The 23,267-nt window shown below is 32.0% G+C and overlaps 2 protein-coding genes across 3 annotated transcripts; one reads left to right on the forward strand and one right to left on the reverse strand.

The window, feature by feature from the left end:
* The first annotated feature begins 1,878 nt into the window (after positions 1 to 1,878).
* LOC109179643 (glucose-6-phosphate isomerase, cytosolic) lies at positions 1,879 to 8,201 on the forward strand. Of its 2 annotated transcripts, XM_019329135.1 has the most exons (23): positions 1,880 to 2,034; positions 2,143 to 2,219; positions 2,321 to 2,402; positions 2,494 to 2,541; positions 2,896 to 3,051; positions 3,136 to 3,232; positions 3,410 to 3,452; positions 3,597 to 3,664; positions 3,748 to 3,832; positions 4,217 to 4,265; positions 4,764 to 4,836; positions 4,939 to 4,999; positions 5,704 to 5,770; positions 5,896 to 5,952; positions 6,078 to 6,131; positions 6,227 to 6,355; positions 6,747 to 6,810; positions 6,903 to 6,976; positions 7,065 to 7,118; positions 7,213 to 7,281; positions 7,409 to 7,498; positions 7,602 to 7,709; positions 7,946 to 8,201. In XM_019329135.1, the coding sequence occupies exons 1-23, from the start codon at positions 1,984 to 1,986 to the stop codon at positions 7,994 to 7,996; spliced, it is 1,707 nt and encodes a 568-aa protein (XP_019184680.1). In that variant the 5' UTR covers positions 1,880 to 1,983; the 3' UTR covers positions 7,997 to 8,201. The 2 variants fall into 2 exon arrangements, with proteins under 2 accessions (XP_019184681.1, XP_019184680.1); XM_019329136.1 differs by lacking the exons at positions 7,409 to 7,498; positions 7,602 to 7,709; positions 7,946 to 8,201 and having other exon boundaries at positions 1,879 to 2,034; positions 7,197 to 7,218.
* A 6,424-nt stretch (positions 8,202 to 14,625) lies between these two features.
* On the reverse strand, positions 14,626 to 15,381 carry LOC109179594. The gene has a single exon (XM_019329095.1). The coding sequence runs from the start codon at positions 15,379 to 15,381 to the stop codon at positions 14,626 to 14,628; it is 756 nt and encodes a 251-aa protein (XP_019184640.1).
* Positions 15,382 to 23,267: the final 7,886 nt, after the last annotated feature.

The raw sequence follows: 23,267 nt of genomic DNA on the forward strand, positions 1-23,267 counted from the left end.
CGAAATTACCAATTTGGTCCTAAGTTAACGGTTGACTAACGGTCAAACAAACGGAGGATCAAATTGGTTAAGTTTTTAAAGTTGAGGGACTTAATTGGTTAAAAAAAATAGTCAAGGACCAAATTGATAATTTCGCTCTAGTCAAGGGACTATTTCGGTAATTAACTCTTTATTAATTATTAATACCTTGTAGTGATATAAAATGTTTATTTGATCTTTACATTATTATATATAGATATAGATAAAAATGACCAACTATCATGTTGTGTGATACTATTCAAAAAAATATATAAACAAAAATGTGTTTTTATGGAGTACTTATTAAAAAGTAATGTTAGATACCTCTTATTATTTTTCCTTCTAATTCATCCCTTTGTGGTGGAAGAGAAAATTTAAGAGGAGAAAAAAACATTAAATGACATGACATTCATATTACTCAGTTATGTAGACATATTTAACAATACTTATTAAAGTATTAAAATTTATGCTTAATTATTGTATTTTCAATATAGAAAAATAGTTGATTTAGTGCCTCTAGTTTTGATTGCTAAACGGTCAGTAACATGACATTTTATTTCCCTTTCCCCCTCCCCTCATTAACTCGATCGAAACAGAAACATTGAGTTTTTTGCACTTTTAGTCCCACGACTATAGTGACACCGGCATAATTGATCTACGACTTTTGAACCTTGCAATTTTAGTCCACGACTATTGATTTTTTTGCAAAAATGATCCTTCCGGCCACTTTTCCGTCAAAATTTCACCGGAAAAAAAATATTCTTCATTTTTAGCCGGGTTAAAATTGACATTTTACTTATCTCAACAAATTAAAAGAAAAAAATTGATATTTGACTACATACAATATTACTGGGCTACATACTACTGTCCCAGACGGCGGAGTTCCTGGAGCAGGCAGGGCTGTCAGTAAGTAGCGGAGCAGCCGTGGCGTTCCCCGGGCTAGTTGAGTTATCCGGCAACAACTTTGGACTGGTACATGTACTCCGCCGCCGCATTTAACCCAGCTAAAAATAGAGAATTTTTTTTTCCGGTGAAATTTTGACGGAAAAGTGGCCGGAAGGACCATTTTTGCAAAAAGATCAATAGTCGTGGACTAAAATTGCAAGGTTCAAAAGTCGTGGATCAATTCTGCCAGTGCCACTATAGTCGTGGGACTAAAAGTGTAAAAAACTCCAGAAACATTAGTTACAACGACTAATTTAATTTTCAAAACTTATAATTTCTCAAAGTTAAATTAAACTTGTAAATTCATCTCAATTTTTATCGTTCCTTTAAATATTTTCTCTCCACATTAAAGGAACATGATATGTTCAATTTTTTTTTTTTTTGGGACACATGAAAAATAAGTGTTTTATCTCAATTGCCCATGGATTGGAGAGAAATAATGAATGAAAAGAGAAAATTGAGGTAAATATATAAGTTTAATCTATAAGAAATTTGGTTTTCGAGTTCTATGAGGGCGATATTGACTTTTTATCATTCAGTAGGTTATTATTATTATTATTATTGAAAGGAACGTTCTTATTTAATCAAAGAGAGATTAAAAAATAAAATAAGTCAAACATCTCGTACTCAGATGATGACCTCTCGTATGTGAGAGGTCATGATATCGAGCCTTAGTGAAAACGTTGTTGACTTGTGCTTAATTAGATTTGAGAAAATATATTTGAACATATGCTATAATGTAATAGAGATACTTACAATGTAATAGAGACAGCATCATTCAAAAAATAAAACAAAAACAAAACAAAAAAGTTGTCACCAAAACCTGCGTCTATTGCCTACCGTGGCGCACGCAGAATCATCCCAAGTATGGAACGTTCGCGTGTCCCTACACATTTTATCTTTATATTTAATTATTTATGCTTTTATAGGTGCCGAGGAGTTAGTCTATCTTGCTAACATACCCCAAATCTTGTTCGATCATCTCTCTTCTCCGACATCTTCATTTTGAAATAGCTGGAGATGGCGTCCTCCACTCTAATCTGCGAATCGCAGCCATGGAAGGACCTGAAAGTATGTAATTTTCGCTAAATTTATTTTATATTTAAAATTATTTTTCCTGAACAATTGCTGCTGTTAGCTGCTGCGTGCGATGTGAAATGTTGACGTTGAATAATGCAGGGACATATTGATGAGATCAACAGTACTCATTTGCGCAACCTGATGAGCGATGCGGATCGCTGCAAGTCCATGATGGTGTATGAATGAATTCTTGTCTCGTATCTTTCAATTTTTCACTCCAGTTTCCGTTTGATTTCCTGGACGATGGTTTCGATTGTGAGGTGGTTTATGTGTTTAGGGAGTTCGATGGGATTTTGTTGGACTATTCAAGGCAGCGGGCTACTCTTGAGACCATTAAAAAGCTCTTGAGTCTGGCTGAGGTTGGTCTGGAAGTTTCGGTTTTGGAAAATTTTGAATGCTATTGTCTGCTTTCTGATTATCATTTATCATTCTTCCTTTTGATGATTTCAGGCTGCACATCTCAAGGAGAAGATTAACCGGATGTTCAGCGGGGAGCATGTGAGTGACAGTTTATGTTTATAAATTAATGTCTTGGCTTAAATTATGAGTGCTTGAAGATCAAATTTTAATTGATACATATATAATATTCGTGTTATTGGGTAGCACTTATAGGCGGGAAGGTAGTTATTAGACAATTTTCTTCATGCTACTGATCAAGAGAATGATGACTTCAGTAAGAACTAAATTTGGTTCAATTTGATGAAACTTGAACTTGCTGGCAAACATCTGTTCACTATTGTAATTTTAGTAATCTTAAATAGTTTATCATCTCATTGTCAGGTTATTGAAATTTATAGTTTGTCAATCATAATGTTTGTATGCATTGACATTTTTGTCATTTAATCTTTGAAGATAAACAGCACAGAGAATCGATCTGTTCTTCATGTAGCACTGCGTGCTTCCAGGGATGCAGTCATAAACAGTGATGGGAAGAATGTGGTCCCAGATGTCTGGCAAGTTCTTGATAAGATCCAAAACTTCTCTGAGAGAATTCGAAGTGGTGCTTGGGTAAATCTCAGTTTTCAATCAAGATCTCATTCTGAGTGATAATTCAAAATGGTTTTGAAAAATTGAAAACAAACATATTTGTAGGTTGGAGCCACAGGGAAAGAATTGAAAGATGTTGTAGCTATTGGTATAGGAGGCAGCTTCTTAGGTCCTTTGTTTGTGCACACTGCCCTTCAAACGGGTATGAACTGGGATATCTCATTTCCATTGGTTTGTTCTTCTGGTTATATTTTAATTCACTTTGTTATCTTCTTTAAGGCTTAAAACTCCCCTCTCCCCACCTTCCCAAAAAATATAAAGTAAAAAACAAAAAAGAGGTAAAAAATGGTAACAAGTTATCAGTGCTTAATGTTCACAGAACCAGAGGCTATGGAATGTGCAAAAGGGCGCCAACTGCGTTTGTAAGTATTACCGAAACATTTGAGCCATTTGAAGACTTATTATCCTATTTTCTGTTTGAACTCCATTTCAGTTTATGATGATCCCAAAAATAAGTTCTTTAACAACTACAATATCCTTATTCTTGATATCTTTATGTGCTTCAGTCTTGCAAATGTCGACCCAATTGACATTGCCAGGAATATTACAGGCTTAAATCCTGAAACCACCCTAGGTTTGTCAATTATCTTTTCACCTTATAAAGCTTGATATATAACAGTTTTAATAATTGCCCTACTTTCTTGCATGTCTGTAAAGTTGTGGTGGTCTCAAAGACGTTTACGACTGCTGAAACTATGCTGAACGCTAGGACTATGAGGGAATGGATCTCATCTGCTTTGGGGTGAGTGTAACAATGAAACTTACTTATTTGTTTCTATATTTATTTCACTCTTTGTACATTTGTAGCTTGAAAATGAGTAATTTGCTGCAGTAAGTATGCATGCACTACTGCTAGCAGCAAGCCTATTATTAGCATCTTTCTGAAGGGACAGTGAAATAAGTTCTATGTAGAAGTTGAGGCAAGATAAACAGATTTCTTCAACCATAGTTAAATGGTGAATATTATGCTCTATCCTTGACAATGGATTGTCATGGAAATTTTACAGTATGATATGTTGAGCAAAATATCAATTATCATATTCTATGAGGACTTTTTTATATTATAGTACATTTTAGAAAGAGAGATATTCGTTCGAGTATTTGATTGCTCTTTTCTTTTTTTTAGGCCTCAGGCTGTTGCAAAGCATATGGTTGCTGTTAGCACTAATCTTACAGTATGTTAATTTCTTCTTTATTCTTTCATTTTGATAATCTCTCTGAACTAGGCCACGGTTATTACAGATTATATACTTCTATACATGTGGCTTGCTTTCTGAAATCGTTTTATTAAGTATTAAGTATGCATGTCTTTTTTCCTGTCTCTTTTTTATTGGGGTATATTTATAGTTAAGAGTATGGTTTGATTCTGACAGTAGAGTTTCATTTTCTTTCACCAGAAGAAAAAAAAGAGAATACTAGAATAGCATTTCAACTTGAAACTTTTAAGTTCTTTATCTTTACTGTTGGCTCATTGCATTATATGTTGTATCATGGTACACATTTTACTGAATCCCTGTTCTTTCTTTGACTATTACACTATTTCTTTGATTTCTTTGATTTCTTTCAGCCTAAATCATTGTCTAAGACTGTTGAGAAAAATTTGAAAGATGTAACAACTATTATAACACAAAAGCATGACTTTTTTATCCCACTTTATTCACCCTTTAATGCAGCTCGTAGAAAAATTTGGCATTGATCCTAATAATGCTTTTGCATTCTGGGACTGGGTGGGAGGCCGCTATAGTGGTAAGTATCTTTGCTTTTAAAGAATATATTGATAAATTTGAAATTCGAACAGTTTTTTGTTTGAAGTTTAATGCATTTGTACTTCTACATTTTATTTTGTAGTTTGCAGTGCTGTTGGAGTTTTGCCTCTTGCTCTGCAATATGGGTTCCCTATTGTTGAGAAGTAATTTGCAGTTTTCATTCATGCATCACATTTTCTTATATTTTTTAAGGTTTCATCGTAATACATTTGTGCAAATGGTATGGGGAGTGATTTTGTCCACGATGCTTATTGCAATCCTTTGAAGTGATTCAGAGATTAGGAGGAATTTCATGATGATGAATTCTAATGAAAGTCAAACTTAGTGCATTAGGCTCCCACATCATATGGGTCTCACTTAGGAAAGGAAATGTTACTTGTAGTACAAGAGGTTGCTCTGGTACTCATAACTGAATAAAATCCTCATGACGAAGCTTAATCATTTTTTGTTTTCAATGTGTTACTGGAACACAACATGTTTCCAAATCTCAACATTCCATCTGTTTTCCAGGAGCATTGTTTACTCTGAACCTTAGTACCTTGTAAATCAGATTTTTGTTCAACAAGCCTAGTTAGGAAATTGTTTTTAAGTTATAAACTCCTTACACAGTGGAAACATGCTACTGTTTCATGGAGAACCTGTTAGAATTCTCTTCGAAATGCTTCCTAAATAATAGGGTCTTTCTCTTATCATAATCCTCCTCTCCAATATGTTGCACTTGTATAAGCTTAATGTAGAATGTTTTACTTTATAGATGCCTCTCAGAAGTTCAATTTATTTTTATTCTTTATTTTAGTTGGATTGCTATTACTTGCCTGACATGCTTCTGCTTTTCTTTCTTGTGAAGATTTCTAAAGGGAGCTTCAAGTATTGATCAGCATTTTTGTTCAACACCTTTTGAGAAGAATATACCCGTATGTGCCTATGCACTTGATGCATTTCTTCAATGGAATTTGCATTTGCAAATCCTGTCTAGCATACCTTGAGTACTTTATTTTATTTAATTAGTAATTCTTTTGACATTGCATCATTCTTGTAGGTGCTTTTAGGCTTGTTGAGCGTTTGGAATGTCACATTCCTTGGATACCCTGCCAGAGTAAGTGCATTATCTGCTATATATGCCTTATATTGTTTATGTTACTTTAGTGAGACTATTCATCGCACAAGCCATGACAATCAAGAGTTAATTTAAAAAAAAACATATTTATATGACAATTTCAGGCTATTTTACCTTATTCTCAAGCATTGGAAAAGCTTGCACCACATATTCAACAGGCATGTTCGAATTCAGGCTTTATTTTGATTGCTTTTATTTTGTTTTTAACATTTTATGTTTGTCCTTAACTGCTTCAAATTTTGACTGAATTCAGGTTAGCATGGAGAGTAATGGAAAAGGGGTATCTATTGATGGTGTACCTCTGCCTTATGAGACTGGTGAAATTGATTTTGGGGAACCTGGGACAAATGGCCAACACAGCTTTTACCAATTAATTCACCAGGTGTGTTTATGTGTTCTTCTGCATAATTTATTTCGTTACCTAATTATAAGAAGTTAATGACAAAACTAAACTATGGCAAAGCTATCGTGTGGGGATTCAGTCTGTTGAACATAATATATATAAAATAAGAAATGGGTAGCCTCACTATTTGCATAAGTTTTAGTTGAGATGGAACATATTCTTCAATTCGGTATCAAAACCAGCAAAAAAGTCCTGGTATGAATTTGATGTCTGTTTCAGAAACATTAAAATTTTTTCTGCTTAGGCTCTCTTCTTGAACCATTAGTCTTGCTTTTGTTGTGGTAAAATTGATGTGAAATTTCTATTTGTAGAAAAGCTTCAATGCAGTGAGAACATTAAAGTTTTTAAACATACCTTTCTTAATTTTCAGGGTCGTGTTATTCCTTGTGATTTTATTGGTGTTGTGAAGAGTCAGCAACCTGTATACTTAAAAGGTATAAATCTGATCTTAACTTTCTGCACTCCTTTTTCTTTTAAACCCTTTCCAAGTTTAGAACTCACCAGCTGTTTTTTGGAAACTCACCAGGTGAAGTGGTGAGTAACCATGATGAGCTCATGTCGAACTTCTTTGCACAGCCAGATGCCCTAGCTTATGGGAAGGTAAGATATGGGTCCTTTTTCATGCGTAGCTGGTGGACTTGTCGTAAAGTCCTTTCTTTTTTAACCTATATGCCTGAAATATTTTCAGACCCAAGAAGAGTTGCAGAAGGAGAATGTTCCACAACATCTTGTTTCTCACAAGGTGATATTCCTTATAATAGTATTCAGTTTCAATTCGAATTATCACACAGTAGTGAAGTTACATGAGTCTATCTCACAGTGACATTGTTATCCAGACTTTTTCAGGCAACAGACCTTCGCTAAGCATACTCCTTCCATCTCTTAATGCTTATAATATTGGACAGGTTTGATATCTTTATGTTCCCCTAGTACTTGCAGCTTGCGACACCTATGAACTTGTGGTTACTAAATTAGTAGTTTCTTAGATTTACATTTGCCTAATCCTATTTTGTTCCTCTTCCTATGTTTCAGTTGTTGGCAATCTATGAACATAGGGTTGCTGTGCAAGGGTTTATATGGGGTATCAACTCTTTTGATCAATGGGGTGTGGAGCTAGGAAAGGTATGGTTCAATCAAGTACAAGTTTGGTTCACTCAGTTTATATGCTTCCAAATATTTCTTTTAAATATCCCAACTTTGTTGTTGTATAATGAATTAAATGCAGTCATTAGCTACACAAGTAAGAAAGCAACTCAATGCATCCCGGAAGAAGGGAGAATCAATTGAAGGATTCAATTTCAGCACCAAAACATTGTTATCAAAATATTTAGAGGTAAGAAACTACTATATGAAACCAGCTTGGTTGGCATGAGTGGCCGTGCACTCTTGTCCCTTAAGAGAGGTCGGGAGTTCGAATCCCCTCTCGTATTATACAAGCTTAGAGGTGTCTTCTACAGTTGGGGCCTGGACACCCCTCTCGTACTATATGAATGTTACCTGATTTCTACAAGTCTTATATGATAGTGTGTGTGTTTGTGTTTAGTACCCTCACCATCTTCTCTTTTACAGGCGAGCTCCGATATTCCTGCTGATCCTCCTACTGCTCTACCCAAGATTTAACTGCTTAAAAGTTGATGCAAATATCAGACCTTTGAGTTTATGGTTCTGTTGAGTTGCATATTGGAGCGAGCATAAAGGAACTTTTGCTGTTTTTTGGGGTTTTTATTGCTATCCGCATTTTTGTTTTGTTTTCTGCAACACTTGAAAATCAACGACGTTGATTATCTCAATCAATAAAGCTTGATTGCCATTGCCATTTATGCCATATGAGGTGTTAGAATGAATTAAGTACTCCAGTTTCAACAAAAATAATACAACCCTCCGGTCAATAAAAGGATGCATTTGTGGCTAACCTTAACCGATATGGTTAAGGATATAAATTTATAATCACAAAGTTATATGACAAATTATTGTTGTGTATATTATAGTTTAAAATAATGTACTTTGTGTTAGAATAATGTAATTTATGTGTATAATGTACATTATGAGTTATAAAAATGTATATTGTAGCAAGTAATGTGAAAACAAATTATGCAAAATGAGTTGTTTTTGAATTGTGGTACACACAATTATGTGGATCACGTTACACACAATAACTATTGAAGGGTTATGAGCTTGAATTCCAATCTTGGAAATTATTGTGTGAACCATGGTTCAACATAGTATTGTATGGAACAAAAAAGAAAATACATTTTTAATATATTAAAAGTATATTATTTGTGTACCGAATATATGTATATAAAATAATGTACTTTTAGTATTCAAATAATGTATTTTCTCTCAATACAAAGTGCATTTTTAATATACTAAAAGTACATTATTTTTGAACTAAATGTGCATTATTTTATAGTATACAAAACATGATCCTACCCAATAATGATTGAGTTAAATAGGCAAATTATGTTGTGGAACAGTGTCCACCTTGTAATAGACACATATAACTATGAATTAGAGCAAATTACACTTTTGGTCCTATGACTATAGGGGACGTGTTAATTTCGGTACTTGACTTTTAAAATTAATAATTTAGTCCTCTAACTATACAATTTCTAATACATTTGGTCTTTCCGACCAAATTACCGGCCAAATTTAACTTGAAAAACGTAAACGTTTTAAAATTATTTATTCATGGGGGCAAAATGGTCCTTTCGAGTTACTTCCTCCTTCTTCCTTGCACCGCTGGCCGGAAACGGAAGAACTGATACAGATTTTTTTATTTTTGTCGTCCAAATGTCGTGTTGGCTTGGGCGGCACATTTTATCCACAACCACAAAGCAGCAGCATGAAGTTTCTTTTAACTAATTGACAAAACAACTTTGCAGTCATCCACTAACTCCATCGTCTTCCTCTGCGGTAGCAAGAACCAGAGAAATTTGGGGCATTTTTGCCCTGGAGATATATTGGCAGCATCACAATAAAATTAGCATTTTTGCTCTTCACTTCATGTGGTTATTCAAATCTCTTCTTAGTATTACATATTGCAATATTTTAAAGCCTAATTGGTTCATTTAAAAAAAAAAAAAAAGCCTAAAATTGAGATTTCAATCTCTGTTGCCAATAAGATAGAAATTTGGGGATTGGAATAGAAATCATATATATGATTACATGTTGCCAAATGTTTGGAAATGCTGAGGAATGATTCTGCTAAGATGAGTTGAAGGTGACAATGTATCCACCGCTGTTCACCACTCATGGCTTCTCCAAGGGTCAGAGGATGCTGATTTTTGGTCTTAACTATGCTTCCAACAAAGCCATCTCTGCCGTGGCCCCGCCCTCTGGCAAGCTCGCACCACCGGCGACCATATACAGCATCGCTGCAAATTGTTGGACCCATTTTTGTTAACTAGCACCTGGCATTGCTGCAAAGGAAGAAGAACGAAGGGAGAAGAAGAATATGAAAGGACCGTTTTGCCCCCACTTATATTTAATTAAAAATGGGTTACGTTTTTCTAGCCAAATTTGACCAGTGATTTGGTTCGGAGGACAAAATGTGTTAAAAATTGCATAGTTACAGGACTAAATTGTTAGTTTTGAAAGTCAAGTACAGAAATTAACACGCCCCTATAGTCATAGGATCAAAAGTGTAATTTGCTCTTATGAATTATGAATATATAGTTCAAAAATTATGAACATATAGTTCTATAATTATGAACATAATTATGAGCATATAGTTCTGTAATTATGAATATAGAGGTTCAATAATTGTGAATATGAAGTTCAAAAATTATGAATATATAATTTTATAATTATGAACATATAGTTTCAGTAATTATGAACATAGAGTTCTGTAATTGTGAATATAGAGTTCAGTAATTATGAATATGAAGTTCAAAAATTATAAATATATACATTTATAATTATGAACATATAGTTCAGTAATTATGAACATAGAGCCGTGTCCACCTTGCAAAGTAGACACGATTCCACAATATAACGATTGGATGGGATTGGGCTTCAGAACATATAAAACAATTAAAATATTTTTAGTTGGGCAAGACAATTAAAACAATAAAAAGGAAAGTAATTAGCCCAAATAATCAACTAACAATCGTTGTACCGTGCACCAGGGCGCACAACTATGTGCGCTCCGCGCCTCCCAAAGCGACGTCGTTTTGTATTCTGTTATAAAATTATGTGTTTTCAGGTTTAAAATTCTGTACATTCGAAACAGGAGATTTTTATCTTTTTATAAAAGATTATGTGTTTTCACGTATAAAATTATGTGTTTTCTATTATATAATTATGTACATTCGAAACATGGGAATTTTCAGTTATAAAAATTATGTGTTTTCAGGTATAAAATTATGTGTTTTCATGTATAAAATTCCGTGTTTTTTATTATACAAGTCTGTACATTCGAAACATGAATTTATTTTTAAAGGGTTAACAGAATCACGCGAAAAAAGTCAAAACAACGTCGTTTTGGGCCAGGATGCACAATGCACTGTGCACTCTGGTGCACAGTATAATTTGCCATCAACTAAGCCTTATTCTTATTAATTTGTTCATTAAACCTAATTATTCAATTGATTATTATATTAGTACAAAATATAAAATAGACTTCAAAACAAATATAATATTAAATAAATAAAATTAATGTATTATAAGAATTAATTTAAATTAAATATAAAAATAGTATTTATCATTTATCCTACGCTTAAATGGTGAAGCGACGTCCAAGGATATGCATACCCTCATGGCCTCATATAGCTCCTCCAACCTCGACCAAAACCGAAAAACCGATCGGTATTTATATATAATATATACTAACAGGGTGTTTGGTTGAAGGGATTTTAAATTTTCTTCTCACTTAATTCCCACATAATTCTAAAGGTTACAAAATTCCCTTGTTTTGTTGAAAGGAATTGCAATTCCATGGAATTGCAATTCCCCCATTTTAAAATCCCATGTCCCCCTGGTATTTTAATTCCTGGGATTTTAGGAAGAAAAAAAGATAGTGATGAGTCAAAATTACCCATCCCTTTTTTAACTTAAAATTAATGCTTGACAAAAATAATGGACATTTTGGATTTTATACTACTTATTCCATTTCAATTCCCATGTATACCAAACATTGGAATTGAAATTCCCAGTAATTCTATTCCTGTCAACCAAACATTAGAATTTAAATTCCCACTTTATTCCCAGTAATTCATCTCCCATAGAATTGCAAATCCTTTCCCACGTAATTCCCACTCTCCAACCAAACGCCCTGTAAATGTTTAAGATCATAACAAAAATTTTGCCCATTAAACTATAGGCACATTTATATCAATGATTACATTTGTATGCTAATAAAGGTATAAATATTGTACACTTTAATTATAATGGACAAAATTATTCATACTACATTATTGGTAGACAAAAGTACCCTTACACCATTATAACACTGTTACTATTTAATTCTAACTTTCATAACTCTATCATTATTATCATACACCTATATCTATGATATCTTTTTCATTCATAACTCTATCATTATTATCATACACCTATATCTATGATATCTTTTTCCTTCTTTAATTATCATTTTATTACAATCATTATATAATTACTTTAATTTTTTTTATTATATTTTAATTAATTTTTTATGATGGTAAACCATATATGTGCGCATATTATATTTTTAGGACTTTACTAAAAACCGGTTAAAAAATATGGTTACTAAAAGTCAGAGATTACCTAAAGTTCTAAACCAATTAAACCGGTTCAAACTGAAAAAATAACAAAAGAAAAATATGAAGAGACTAAAATGCCCTTACTAAAAATAGAAAAAATCATGAGAGGGACTAAAAGTGTCCAAAAAGTAATAGTCTGGGATGTTAAATGACAAAAGCGATAGTCTGAGACTAAATTTGGAATTGTCACCAAAGACAAGGGACCTTTGGTGGAATTAATTCAAAAATTAACTATACAGTACTTGACACTTGTTATCCAAATATTAACTATACAGATATATGATTCTTCATCTTGTCAATTAAACGTACCAAAGTGAGCCAACTGAAGAGTCAGTTTAGCAAAAAAAAAAAAAAAAAAAAAAACGAACTGATGTTTGGTAATTAGTACTTAGTAATGTGTTTGAACTTTAGATTGCTATTTTATTATATAATGTTTAGACTTTGGATTTGAACTATGTGAATATGTATTGTTTGATAGTGTGTTTGTAAAAATAGGAAATATTAAAATTTGGGGTTCTTAAACCGAACCGAATACCAAACTAAACCAATTCCGAACCGAAAGCAGACTTTTTCAAATTGAACCAAAATTGAATCAAATTATAATGTTAAACTGAATGATATCATTTTTTTTTTTAATACTGAAATACCGAAACTAAAACTGAAAAAAAAAAAACTGAATTGAATCTTGAAATGTCCACCCCTAACTTTAACCATAGTTTTTATTTATTTTATTATTTTTATTTAAAAAAAAATTAAAGCGATAAGGTTCGAGTAAGAATGATAAATTTGACTTTCATTATTATAAATTTAATCTCAACACAAGCATTATGGGAGCAACCTCTCAAAGTGAGGGGTGCTCCTTGTGCGTAGTAAGCAAAGGTCTAGTCTCTGTGTTTAGCTGAGTTACCATGATTTACATCTTTCCAGATGCTTTGTCGGGGCGGGGAGTGAGCCCTTAGGGTTGTGGATTAAACATTTTGGAAAGAACGTTAACAATAATATTTTTTTTTTTTTTTAAATTTGGGGTTGTTTGGTAAATAGGTGCAGTGTTAGCTGATTGTGTTAGTAGGTTTAACTAGTTGGTAGCATTAGCTAATTATAAAAAAGATGTTTGGTAAATTAAGTATTAGCTGATAACTGATTACATACAAAATGACTTTCTAAAAAAGTTGATCAAATTTTTTTTTTTTTGAGTAACTTTTTGAATTTTAGTGTTTTGAAGCAATAAGTTATTACAAAAAAAAAAAAAAACTAATCAAACACTCTCATTGGTTGTTTACCTAAGTAAAACAACTAATAATGATCAAACAAGTTAAAATTGAATGAGTGGCTAACTATTTTACCAAATAGGGTCTTTAACTAGAAGAGAAAATGTTTGATAGAATTGATGGATTGCTTTAACTACTACCATTTAAATTTCAATTTAGTTATTACAACTTGATGAAAGATTTGTTTTTTTTAGCGCACATACCAATTTTGGTTCATGAGTATTAGTAAAATGACAGTTTAGGTTCACATATTTAATTCATTCTAATTTTTATCCACGGTTATTATTTTAGTACAAAATTTTATCCACGATTATTATTTTAGTACCAATTTTCATCTACAACTATTATTTTAGTGTCAATTTCATCATGACGATCACCCCTCCATTTAAGACATGTTGAAATCTAAGATTGTTTAGGGCATTTTCATCTTTTTGAAATTTCAATTTGAACATAAATAAAGTGATTATGTAAACCTTAAGATCACACCCAATTCGCAATTCTCCTCATCATCCTACCTTAATTTGATGAGGATACTGTGAATTGGGATAGATCTTAGGGTTTAAAATCTTTTATTCATGTTCAAATTGAGATCTTAATTTTGAAGAGGATGGAATTTTTTTAATAATTTCATATTTCGGCATGTTTTAAACGAAGGGGTGACTGATGTGATAAATTTTGACATTAAAATAATAGTCGTGGATAAAAATTGGTACTAAAACAATAGGCGTAAATGAAAATTTGTACTAAACTGTTCCAAAACTGTTCATAATTATAAATATATAGTTCAAAAAATTATGAATATATAGTTCTATAATTATGAACATAGAGTTGTAAACATAATTATGGACATATAGTTATATAATTATAAATATAGAGATTCAATAATTGTGAATATAAAGTTTAAAAATTATGAATATATAACTTTATAATTATGAACATATAGTTCAGTAATTATGAACATAGAGTTCTGTAAATGAGAATATATAGTTCTATAATTATGAATATGAAGTTCAAAAATTATGAATATATAATTTTATAATTATGAACATATAATTCAATAATTATGAACATGGTATAATGATTGGGAATTAAACACGTTGACCAAAATTGTCATTTTGCTAATACTCGTGGGACAATTGGTATTTGCTCTTTTTTATGTTAAAAAATTGTAACAAAAATTATTTTCCTTTATTATTATTTATTAATCACAATATCTACAAAATATTCGAAAAATTCTCGAATTTCATGCACGCTGGGTTTCATCTCTTCCGTTTTCTAATATGAAAAACTCTTGATTTTTCCTAATGAATTTTTCAATTCTAAGCCGAAACTCTTCATTGCTCAGATTTTCCACGGTGTCAACGGACGCCATTGTTCCTGTAGCACTGGAGCTTACTGCTTTCAGACGCAGCTCCGTCTCCGATCGCCGGAGATCCCTCTGAGATCTAAACGCAGTCTCTCGTTTCAGCTTCTCCGACTGAGTTCTATGAAACTTCTGAATTTTCTTCGTCGCCATTTGTAGCGCCACAAAAATCTCCTCGCTTTGCTGTTTTGGAACCACGCTCTCCGAACAAACAATCTGTTTAATTTCCTCTCCTACTGCTACCGCTTTGACTGCAATTTTCTCCGCCGCCTCCGTCTGCGGCGGAGGAGCGTACACTTGACAGGAAGCGGCCGGCGGTTGAATTTCACCTTGGCGGACTCTATCATCGAATGCTTCCGAGGCTTCGGTCTGGCGACAGAGCACGAATAGAACAGCAATAATGGCGTTTCCAATGAGGAAAACGACGTGTGGATTGCAGAGATTAACAGACAGTTCGTGCATAAATTCGCCTGATATTTTCACGGCGGCCGGAACTCTAGCCCAGGACGACGGAATCAACACGAGAGGGAAGAGCAATTCGAGAAAGTGAACCAATTTCATCGCCTTACGAAAGCGATTAAACATAGCGATTGATTTCTCCTCGAATTTCATGGTATCAAACGCTTCAAAATCCATTTTCTTCAACCAAAATTATCGAGTTATTGGAAGGGACGGAAAATCAAATGGGGGATATTTTGCTCGGAAATAAGGAGAAACAGAGACAAATGTGAGAAGGTAATGAAAACAGAAGATGGTGTGGAAGGAATTGCATATGAATATAGAAGCAGGTTTCATATGCACGGTGGAATACACCGCCGGAAACACGCAGTATCGGAGATTTGAGGGTTGTAATTTACCGTTTTAGCGACTCTGAAGTCAGTGGTGGTGTACTATTTTATAGGTGGTGGGGGACTATTACTTAGGAATGTTTTTTTTATTATTATTACTATTTATTTATTTATTTATTATTATTATTATTATTATTATTATTATTATTATTATTATTATTATTATTATTATTATTATTATTAAATTTTGGAAGTAAATTGGAACGGTAAGAACTTGCTCGGAATATCAAGGTAAATTTTATTGTGGACAATTCTTATTGGGGATTATTGGAGAAGAATTGAAATTGCGATTTTGGCTCACCAAAGAACGGTGTTTGCGTAATTGGAAATTATTGGAGAAGAATTTTGATGAGAGGAGATTAAGGCTAATTTTAATTTTTGAGGGAAATGAATTGTTTTGGTTGGGGTTGAAATAAAGAGATTGTTTTGTCCTTACTTTTCACGGCGTAGACGGTATATGTTAACGGAAGGACTACGGCATGTTGAATTCGAAACTCGGAGGACCACGGGTGGTCGATTTGAAAGTTTAGGACTAAAGGTGGCGAAACCACCAAACTCGGAGGACATTAGCTGACATTTACTTGATCTTTAATTATAGTAATGCTGAAGTATTATTTTAATAGCATTTCAGGACATTTAACAATATATGTTATTGTATGGCTCTGAATTTTAGTTTCATTTTCCATGCACACTAATACTAAAGTATCATTTTAATTATACTACAATTTCATTTGACAATAATGTGCTCTGCTTTTTAGTTTAATTTTTCACACACAATAGTTTCATTATAGTAACACTAAAATATCATTTTAATTCTACTATAATTTAATTCGACGATCATGGTCCACTGTATAACAACTGGAATATCAATGGAGTCCGCTCGTTTGATTTCGGGCTAGTCATATTGGACTGTTGAGATTATTAAATCTTGCTAATAGTTTTTTTTTTTTTTTTTTTTTTTTTTTTTTTTTTTTTTTTTGGGAATAAGGATCAAATAGACCACTCAACTACACATCAAACTGCAATTAGGCCATCGAACTAAAAAAAAAATGCAATTGGATTGCTGAACATCACAAACCCATGTAATTTAATCCAAATTGACCTGTTTACCTAAAAATATACAGACGTGGCAGGTGAAACCAGTTCGGGATGGGATCCCAACTACTTACCACAGGGTGGTGCTCCAGGAAGCTTTAATCAAGGTAACCATTAAGTCTTTGGAGCAGTTAGTAGATTCTATCTAGTAGTTAGATTTTGTTAGTGTTTAGATTTTTGAGTGCTTGCTTGTTTACTCAGAGATTCCTTTACTCCGAATATTCCAAGAAAAATTCATAAACCAAATCTTGCAACTGTTGCATTACTTCGAGTTACCTCTTCAAGAAAGCTTCCGTTTAAAGAAAATCTGTTCGTTTAACCTTAGTTTCGAGGACGAAACTTCTTTTAAGGAGGATAGAATGTGACAACCCAAAAATATTTTTCCTAAATTCTATTTTTATAAAATTTCAAAATATTTATTTTCACTCTTCCAAATTTTTTTCCAAAAACGGTGTATGAATTAAATATTTTAAATCGAGTTTTAAATAAATTCAACACCAAGAAGTAGTCTATTTTGAAAATCCTAAATTTTGGGTACATTTATGTACCATGTTTTGACCCAAAAAGTCAATCTGAGTGAAATCTGAGAGGAACCTGTGAAACCTGAACCAAATGTTTTAATTAGAAGTTATCTTATAGAAAATCTATTTTGACTCCAAAGTTGTACAAAATTATTTTAAAGCTTTGGTCCATGATAAAGGATGGACCTTGATGCTTTCTACAAGCCAAAACAAATGTCTGATATTTTGATCAAGCAATTTACCCTTCTACCCTCACCAACCAATCATTTGCAACCTAGGGTTTTGGACCCCTATTTAAACAACACTATTCCATTCATTTTCTCCTGATCCTCTATTTTGCCTCTCCACTCCCAAACTCTCAGCTTTGTAGAAAGAAGAAAAAGAACACAGTAAGTGATTTTGCTTTCATTTCTCCATCCATTTCATCTCATTTCTTAAGATCATCTACCCTTGTCTCCTAAATCTCTGAGTCTTTCTTAAGCTTTGTATGTGTTTGTTTGTTTGAGGAGAATAAGTGGTGAAGGAAGTAATATCTGAGATGGAGAGGAAATGGGGATCCACACAAGAGGAGGAAAAGTACAAGGTATAAAGCATGAATTCCCAAACTAAGTTTTTGGCTCTGTTAAATGCTAGAAATTTGAGATAGATGTTTAGAAATGCTAGAAAATACTTGTTGATGAGCTATTTGTGTGTTGTTGATGTGTTATGATTGATTTATTAAGGTTTGGATGTGTATTTTGATGCTCTGTGTTGTTTGTTGGTGAAAAAGAAGGCTCTGGTGCACACTGTCTGTGCACTAGAAGACCTCACGGACCTAGCCAACGGACCTAGGCAAGATTCGCTGGCTAGACCCGTGGAGGGACGGACCATGGGAACGGATCCCAAGTGGCGGGGCATCACAAGCCCCGTCACCAAGCTCTGCCAGGCCAAAAGTGGTACTGGCTGGGCCCTTTGTGGCTCAACTATGTGTTGTTCAAACCGGGACTCGTGGGCCCTTTAGGCTCGGACACTCGGGCTCGTTACGACGCGCTAGTTGAAGTTGTTTTCGTTTGATTTTGAACTAGAAAGCATGTTAACAGATAGAAGGATTGAAAGATGAATGCACTGTATTTGTTGTCTGTGAACTTGAATCAGCAAAGGAATTTATAGCATCTGAGTATATTATTGATTGAGAAACATGTTTAATACTTGTTAGTATTTGTTGAGAAGATTTGCTAAGTTGTTGAGATTTTGGAATGAAACAGTGCATATTTCCATATTCATAGTGAATGAATATTTTGGCATATTTTAAAGATTTAAAGTGCATTGAAGGCTCTAAGTAAAGCCTAAGTTCTATTTCAAAACCTATATCTATTTTGGAAAATCTCTATCTATTTGCATTGAGAAGATTGCATGATAATTTGATTTCCAAAATGTGAGAAAGAGAAGTTGTTTGAGATTTATGAGCATTGCAAAACTTGTATATTATAGTGTTTATTGCATGAGAAAAGAAGTTGCATGAGATATATATATGCTATCTATTGTGAGGAAAACTTGTTTTGGAGGCCCGTTAGGACTAGGTCCTTTCGGAAGAAAAGAGAAAGAAAGAAGTTTGAGAAAGGAAAGAAATAGTCACAGAGGACTGATAGATATTTATGAAGTAACTTGGTCGATATTCTCGAGTTGCTAGGTTGGATACTACCCGGCGGGCTTGGAATCCTGGTTAGGGGGTGTGCACACTGACAAGTACGATACCTGATTCCACAGAGATTATATAAGAACCAAGATAATGATTCTGTAGGCGAGATGAGTATTAGGCTGGCTAGATGCGGAGCCCGGATAGGTTCGTTCACGATTCGTGAAGTTCCTACCTTGCCCACGAATACAGAAAGAAAGCAAGAAAGAAGAAAGAAGAGAAAAGAGAGTCAAGTGACTCAACAGAAACCTCCACAGAAAATGTTCTTTTTATATAAAGAGCGAGAACCTATCTATATTTCAGCATGAGAATGCGTTTAAGTTGAGTATTTGAGAAAAACATGTTTATATGAGTTGTAGGTTGCCGAGTATCTATTGAGATTGATTATATTCATACTTGAGATTTGCGTGTGAATGCCAAATATTTGGCTTTATACTTAGTATGCAACTAGCTCTATTACAAATATAGGTTGCCGAGTATCTATTGAGATTAATACTTGAGATTTGCGTGTGAATTACAATGTAGTATCTGATATACTTTCTCAACCTACTGAAACACAAAGAGCTAATAACGCCTCCACCGAGGCTCGAACTTACAATCTTTCAAATGAAAGTCCAACCCAGGTACCATTAGACCACATAGTCCTGGTATAGTTGAACTGATGTTAGATGTTGTTAAACTGATCTTTTGTTGGTGCGTGGACACCGGGGTTTGTTCCCCAAGTTTATGATGTTTGTAGAGCTTAACTCTTGTTAGTTGACTATTTTGTAGCCTAATGTTAGGTGTTTGGTTTTTAGTTATCTAAACCTTCCTTATTTACCTTGTTTAAGTTTAATTATTTGGGATTTAGATTTTCGTAAAAGGGGGCGTTACACACCTAACTTGCGAGTAATGGTGTAATGATTTATAAATTTCTCACTATTGTGGATAAAGACAAGGTTTTGTCTAAATTTGGAATGAAGGCAAGGGTTAATTACTAATTGGGCTATAAGCTCGGTGTAATAACCGTAATTAATAAGAACATTATTAATTGGTCTTGCCTGGTTGGGTCTTCGGGTTTGTGGCACGGTAGACAACGTCATGGTAATTTTGAATCTATATGTAGATTAATCAGCATGGACCACATTCCAAATTTAATGATAAGCACAAATATTATATTTGTGATGTGGCAAAACCCCCGAGAAGTGAAGCGCACATCTCGGGTATGAGAAGTGCTAGAATCACATCTAGGCCATGTGATCGAGAAGGAAATGTATCTTCTGGTCATAGGAGAGTTATCGAGAAGTGGAGGTACGTAACCTTTCAGGTACTTTTTGGGTGACATCTTGGATGTATTTCTCGGAGTATCAACGATAGCACACTGTAGTGCTAAGTGAATTTTTTTGCTTGAGAGCAAAAACGATGTTGTTGATAAATTTATTCTTTATGAACGTACATAAGAACTGATAAGCTTAATTTCTAGGCATTATTTAGAGTAATTTTAGTTAGTGAGTTGCATAAATAAATTAAGTTTTAGGATCGATTTTATAATAAATATTATATTATTTATATGTTACTAGTTTAGATTGGTTTAATAAGTATTAGACTAATTCTCAAAAAAAAAAAAAAGTATTAGACTAATGTTACAGTTTTATTAATATAAACTAGTTTTTTTTACGCGCATTGCGCGATTGGGATAATGCCCAATGTTTTTTTTTTTTTTTTTTTTTTTTTTTTTTTTTTTTTTTTTTTTAAATAAGTACTTTAAAGTATATCAAGACAAGATTATATTGGAATTGTTCATGCATAGATAATTGAATGTTAAATTTGGGTATTTAAATAGACAATTCTAAGTTTACAAATGCAAAATAATATAGTCAAGATTAATTATAATTGTCAATAAAATAATTGTATAGGTATGGTTGAAACCAAATACCCTCATAAGCGAGATTGAAGACTTAACTACAGATTGCCAAATAAGGACATTGCGAGATAGTTTCTCACTTCAATTTGTTGTGTGATTTGAATACTCATTTTGTCAATTAATCCCCCAAGTAGTTAATATGATTGTCTTAATTATATATTTTTTTATTTTTTTTTAATTTTTTAAAACAATTATTATTATTATTATTATTATTATTATTATTATTATTATTATTATTATTATTATTATTATTATTATTATTATTATTATTATTATTATAACTTAGGTCATTTTTCATGTTAATTTAAACAACTAATTTTTTTAAATATCGCTGGTCAAATTCGCTAATACAATTCACTAACGCTAACCGCTAACGGTTGATTGTGAAACAAGGACATCGCGAGGTAGTTCTCACTTCAATTTGTTGTGTGGTTTGAATACTCTCTTTGTCAACAAATCCCTCAAGTAGTTAATATGATTGGCTTTATTAATATATATTTTTTTTAATTTTTTCATGGTATTAATAAAATACTTGGTAAATAAATATATATCATTATTTTGTATTATAACTTTGATATTTAATTAAAAAATAGTGCACAAAAAAATTATAGACAATGTAGTGAATATAATCAATTGATGAATTTGAATGTAAAGAATATTTACATTGGAGAAATATAAAGACAATATAACTAATAAAATTATTTCTCTTAATTAATTTATTGATAATGAATATTTTTTTTTTTTTTTGAATAAAGACATTGTAGACACATAATTATAAATTATATAAATGCATATGTATTATTTTTTGTTGTAGCTACTAAATTATTATTTAATTTATTTACTAAGAGTAAAATAGAGTACTAATTATGCCAACTTTGATTGGATGGGGTTCGAACCTAAGACCTTTCTTATTGAAATCAATGAGTAAGTTAACGGTGAACTAACAGAAATTAACGGAAAAGATAATATTTAACGGAAAAGTTAACGGATAATCATATTCATTAAGGATAAATTAGGAAATCTTAAGGAAAAATTAAAATCTGATCAATCTGAGCCATTCATTCGAATAAAAAAATTGACCGCCATTTTTTCTACCCATTATAGGCCTAACTCTCTTGGGCTCTTATTTTATATATATATATATATATATATATATATATATATACTAGTTTTTTACGCGTATTACGCGATTGGGATGATGCCCAATGTTTCTTTTTTTAAATAAGTACTTTAAAGTATATCAATGCAAGATTATATTGGAATTATTCATGCATAGATAATTGAATATTGAATTTGCGTATTTAAATAGGTAATTCTAAGTTTACAAATGCCAGATAATATAGTCAAGATTGATTATAATTGTCAATAAAATAATTGTATAGGTATGATTGAAACCAAATACGGGACATAAGGGAGAGCAAATAAAAATTAATGCATAAAATATTAAATATATACTAATATTGAAGACCTAATTGTTGATTGCCAAACAAGGACATTGCGAGGTAGTTTCTGACTTCAATTTGTTGTGTGATTTGAATACTCTTTTTGTCAATAAACCCCCAATTAGTTAATATGATTGAATTAATTGTATTTTTTTTATTTTTTTATTTTTTTAAAAAATTATTATTATTATTATTATTATTATTATTATTATTATTATTATTATTATTATTATTATTATTATTATTATTATTATTATTATTATTATTATTATTATTATTATTATTATTATTATTATTATTATTATTATTATTATTATTATTATTATTAAATATATGTATACCCTTTTTTCAATTTACATGTTAATCTAAACAACTAATTTTTTAAATATCTTTTTACTCATCGTTGATATAATTCGCATGTCAAATCCGCTAACGCTAACCCCTAACTGCTGACTGTCAAATAATGACATTGCGAGATAGTTCTCACTTTAATTTGTTGTGTAATTTGAATACTCACTTTGTCAATAAATCCATCAAGTAGTTAATATGATTGGCTTTATTAATTATTTTTTTTCTATTTTTTAATGGTATTAATAAAATACTTGGTAAATAAATATATAGCATTATTTTGTATTATAACTTTGATATTTAATTAAAAATATAGTATACAAAAAAGATAATAGACAATGTAGTTTTTTTGAAAGTTACTGACTCTATTACATTGTAGTATCTGTTCATATAATTTCTCAACCTACTAAAACACAAAGAACCAATAATGCCTCCACTGAGGCTCGAACTCATAATCTTCCAAATGAAAATCCAACTCAAGTACCATTAGACCACATAGTCCTGGTATAGACAATGTAGTTAATATAATCAATTGATGAATTTGAATGTAAAGAATTTTTACATTGGAAAAAAATAAAGACAATATAACTAATAAAATTATTTCTCTTAATTAATTCTCTTAATTATATTTTTTCTTAATAAATATTATTAATAAAATACTTGGTAAATAAATATATAGCATTATTTTGT

The sequence above is a fragment of the Ipomoea nil genome, unplaced genomic scaffold, assembly GCF_001879475.1.
Source record: "Ipomoea nil cultivar Tokyo-kokei standard unplaced genomic scaffold, Asagao_1.1 scaffold0937, whole genome shotgun sequence".
Lineage (NCBI taxonomy): Eukaryota > Viridiplantae > Streptophyta > Magnoliopsida > Solanales > Convolvulaceae > Ipomoea > Ipomoea nil.

Excerpts from the sequence above, each read along its gene's own strand:
- LOC109179643 (XM_019329135.1), top strand. The coding sequence starts at position 1,984 with ATGGCGTCCTCCACTCTAATCTGCGAATCGCAGCCATGGAAGGACCTG. Across the intron at positions 4,266-4,763 it reads CTGTTAGCACTAATCTTACA|CTCGTAGAAAAATTTGGCAT; the intron begins GTATGTTAATTT and ends CCTTTAATGCAG. Across the intron at positions 5,771-5,895 it reads CTTTTGAGAAGAATATACCC|GTGCTTTTAGGCTTGTTGAG; the intron begins GTATGTGCCTAT and ends TCATTCTTGTAG.
- LOC109179594 (XM_019329095.1), bottom strand. The coding sequence starts at position 15,381 with ATGGATTTTGAAGCGTTTGATACCATGAAATTCGAGGAGAAATCAATC.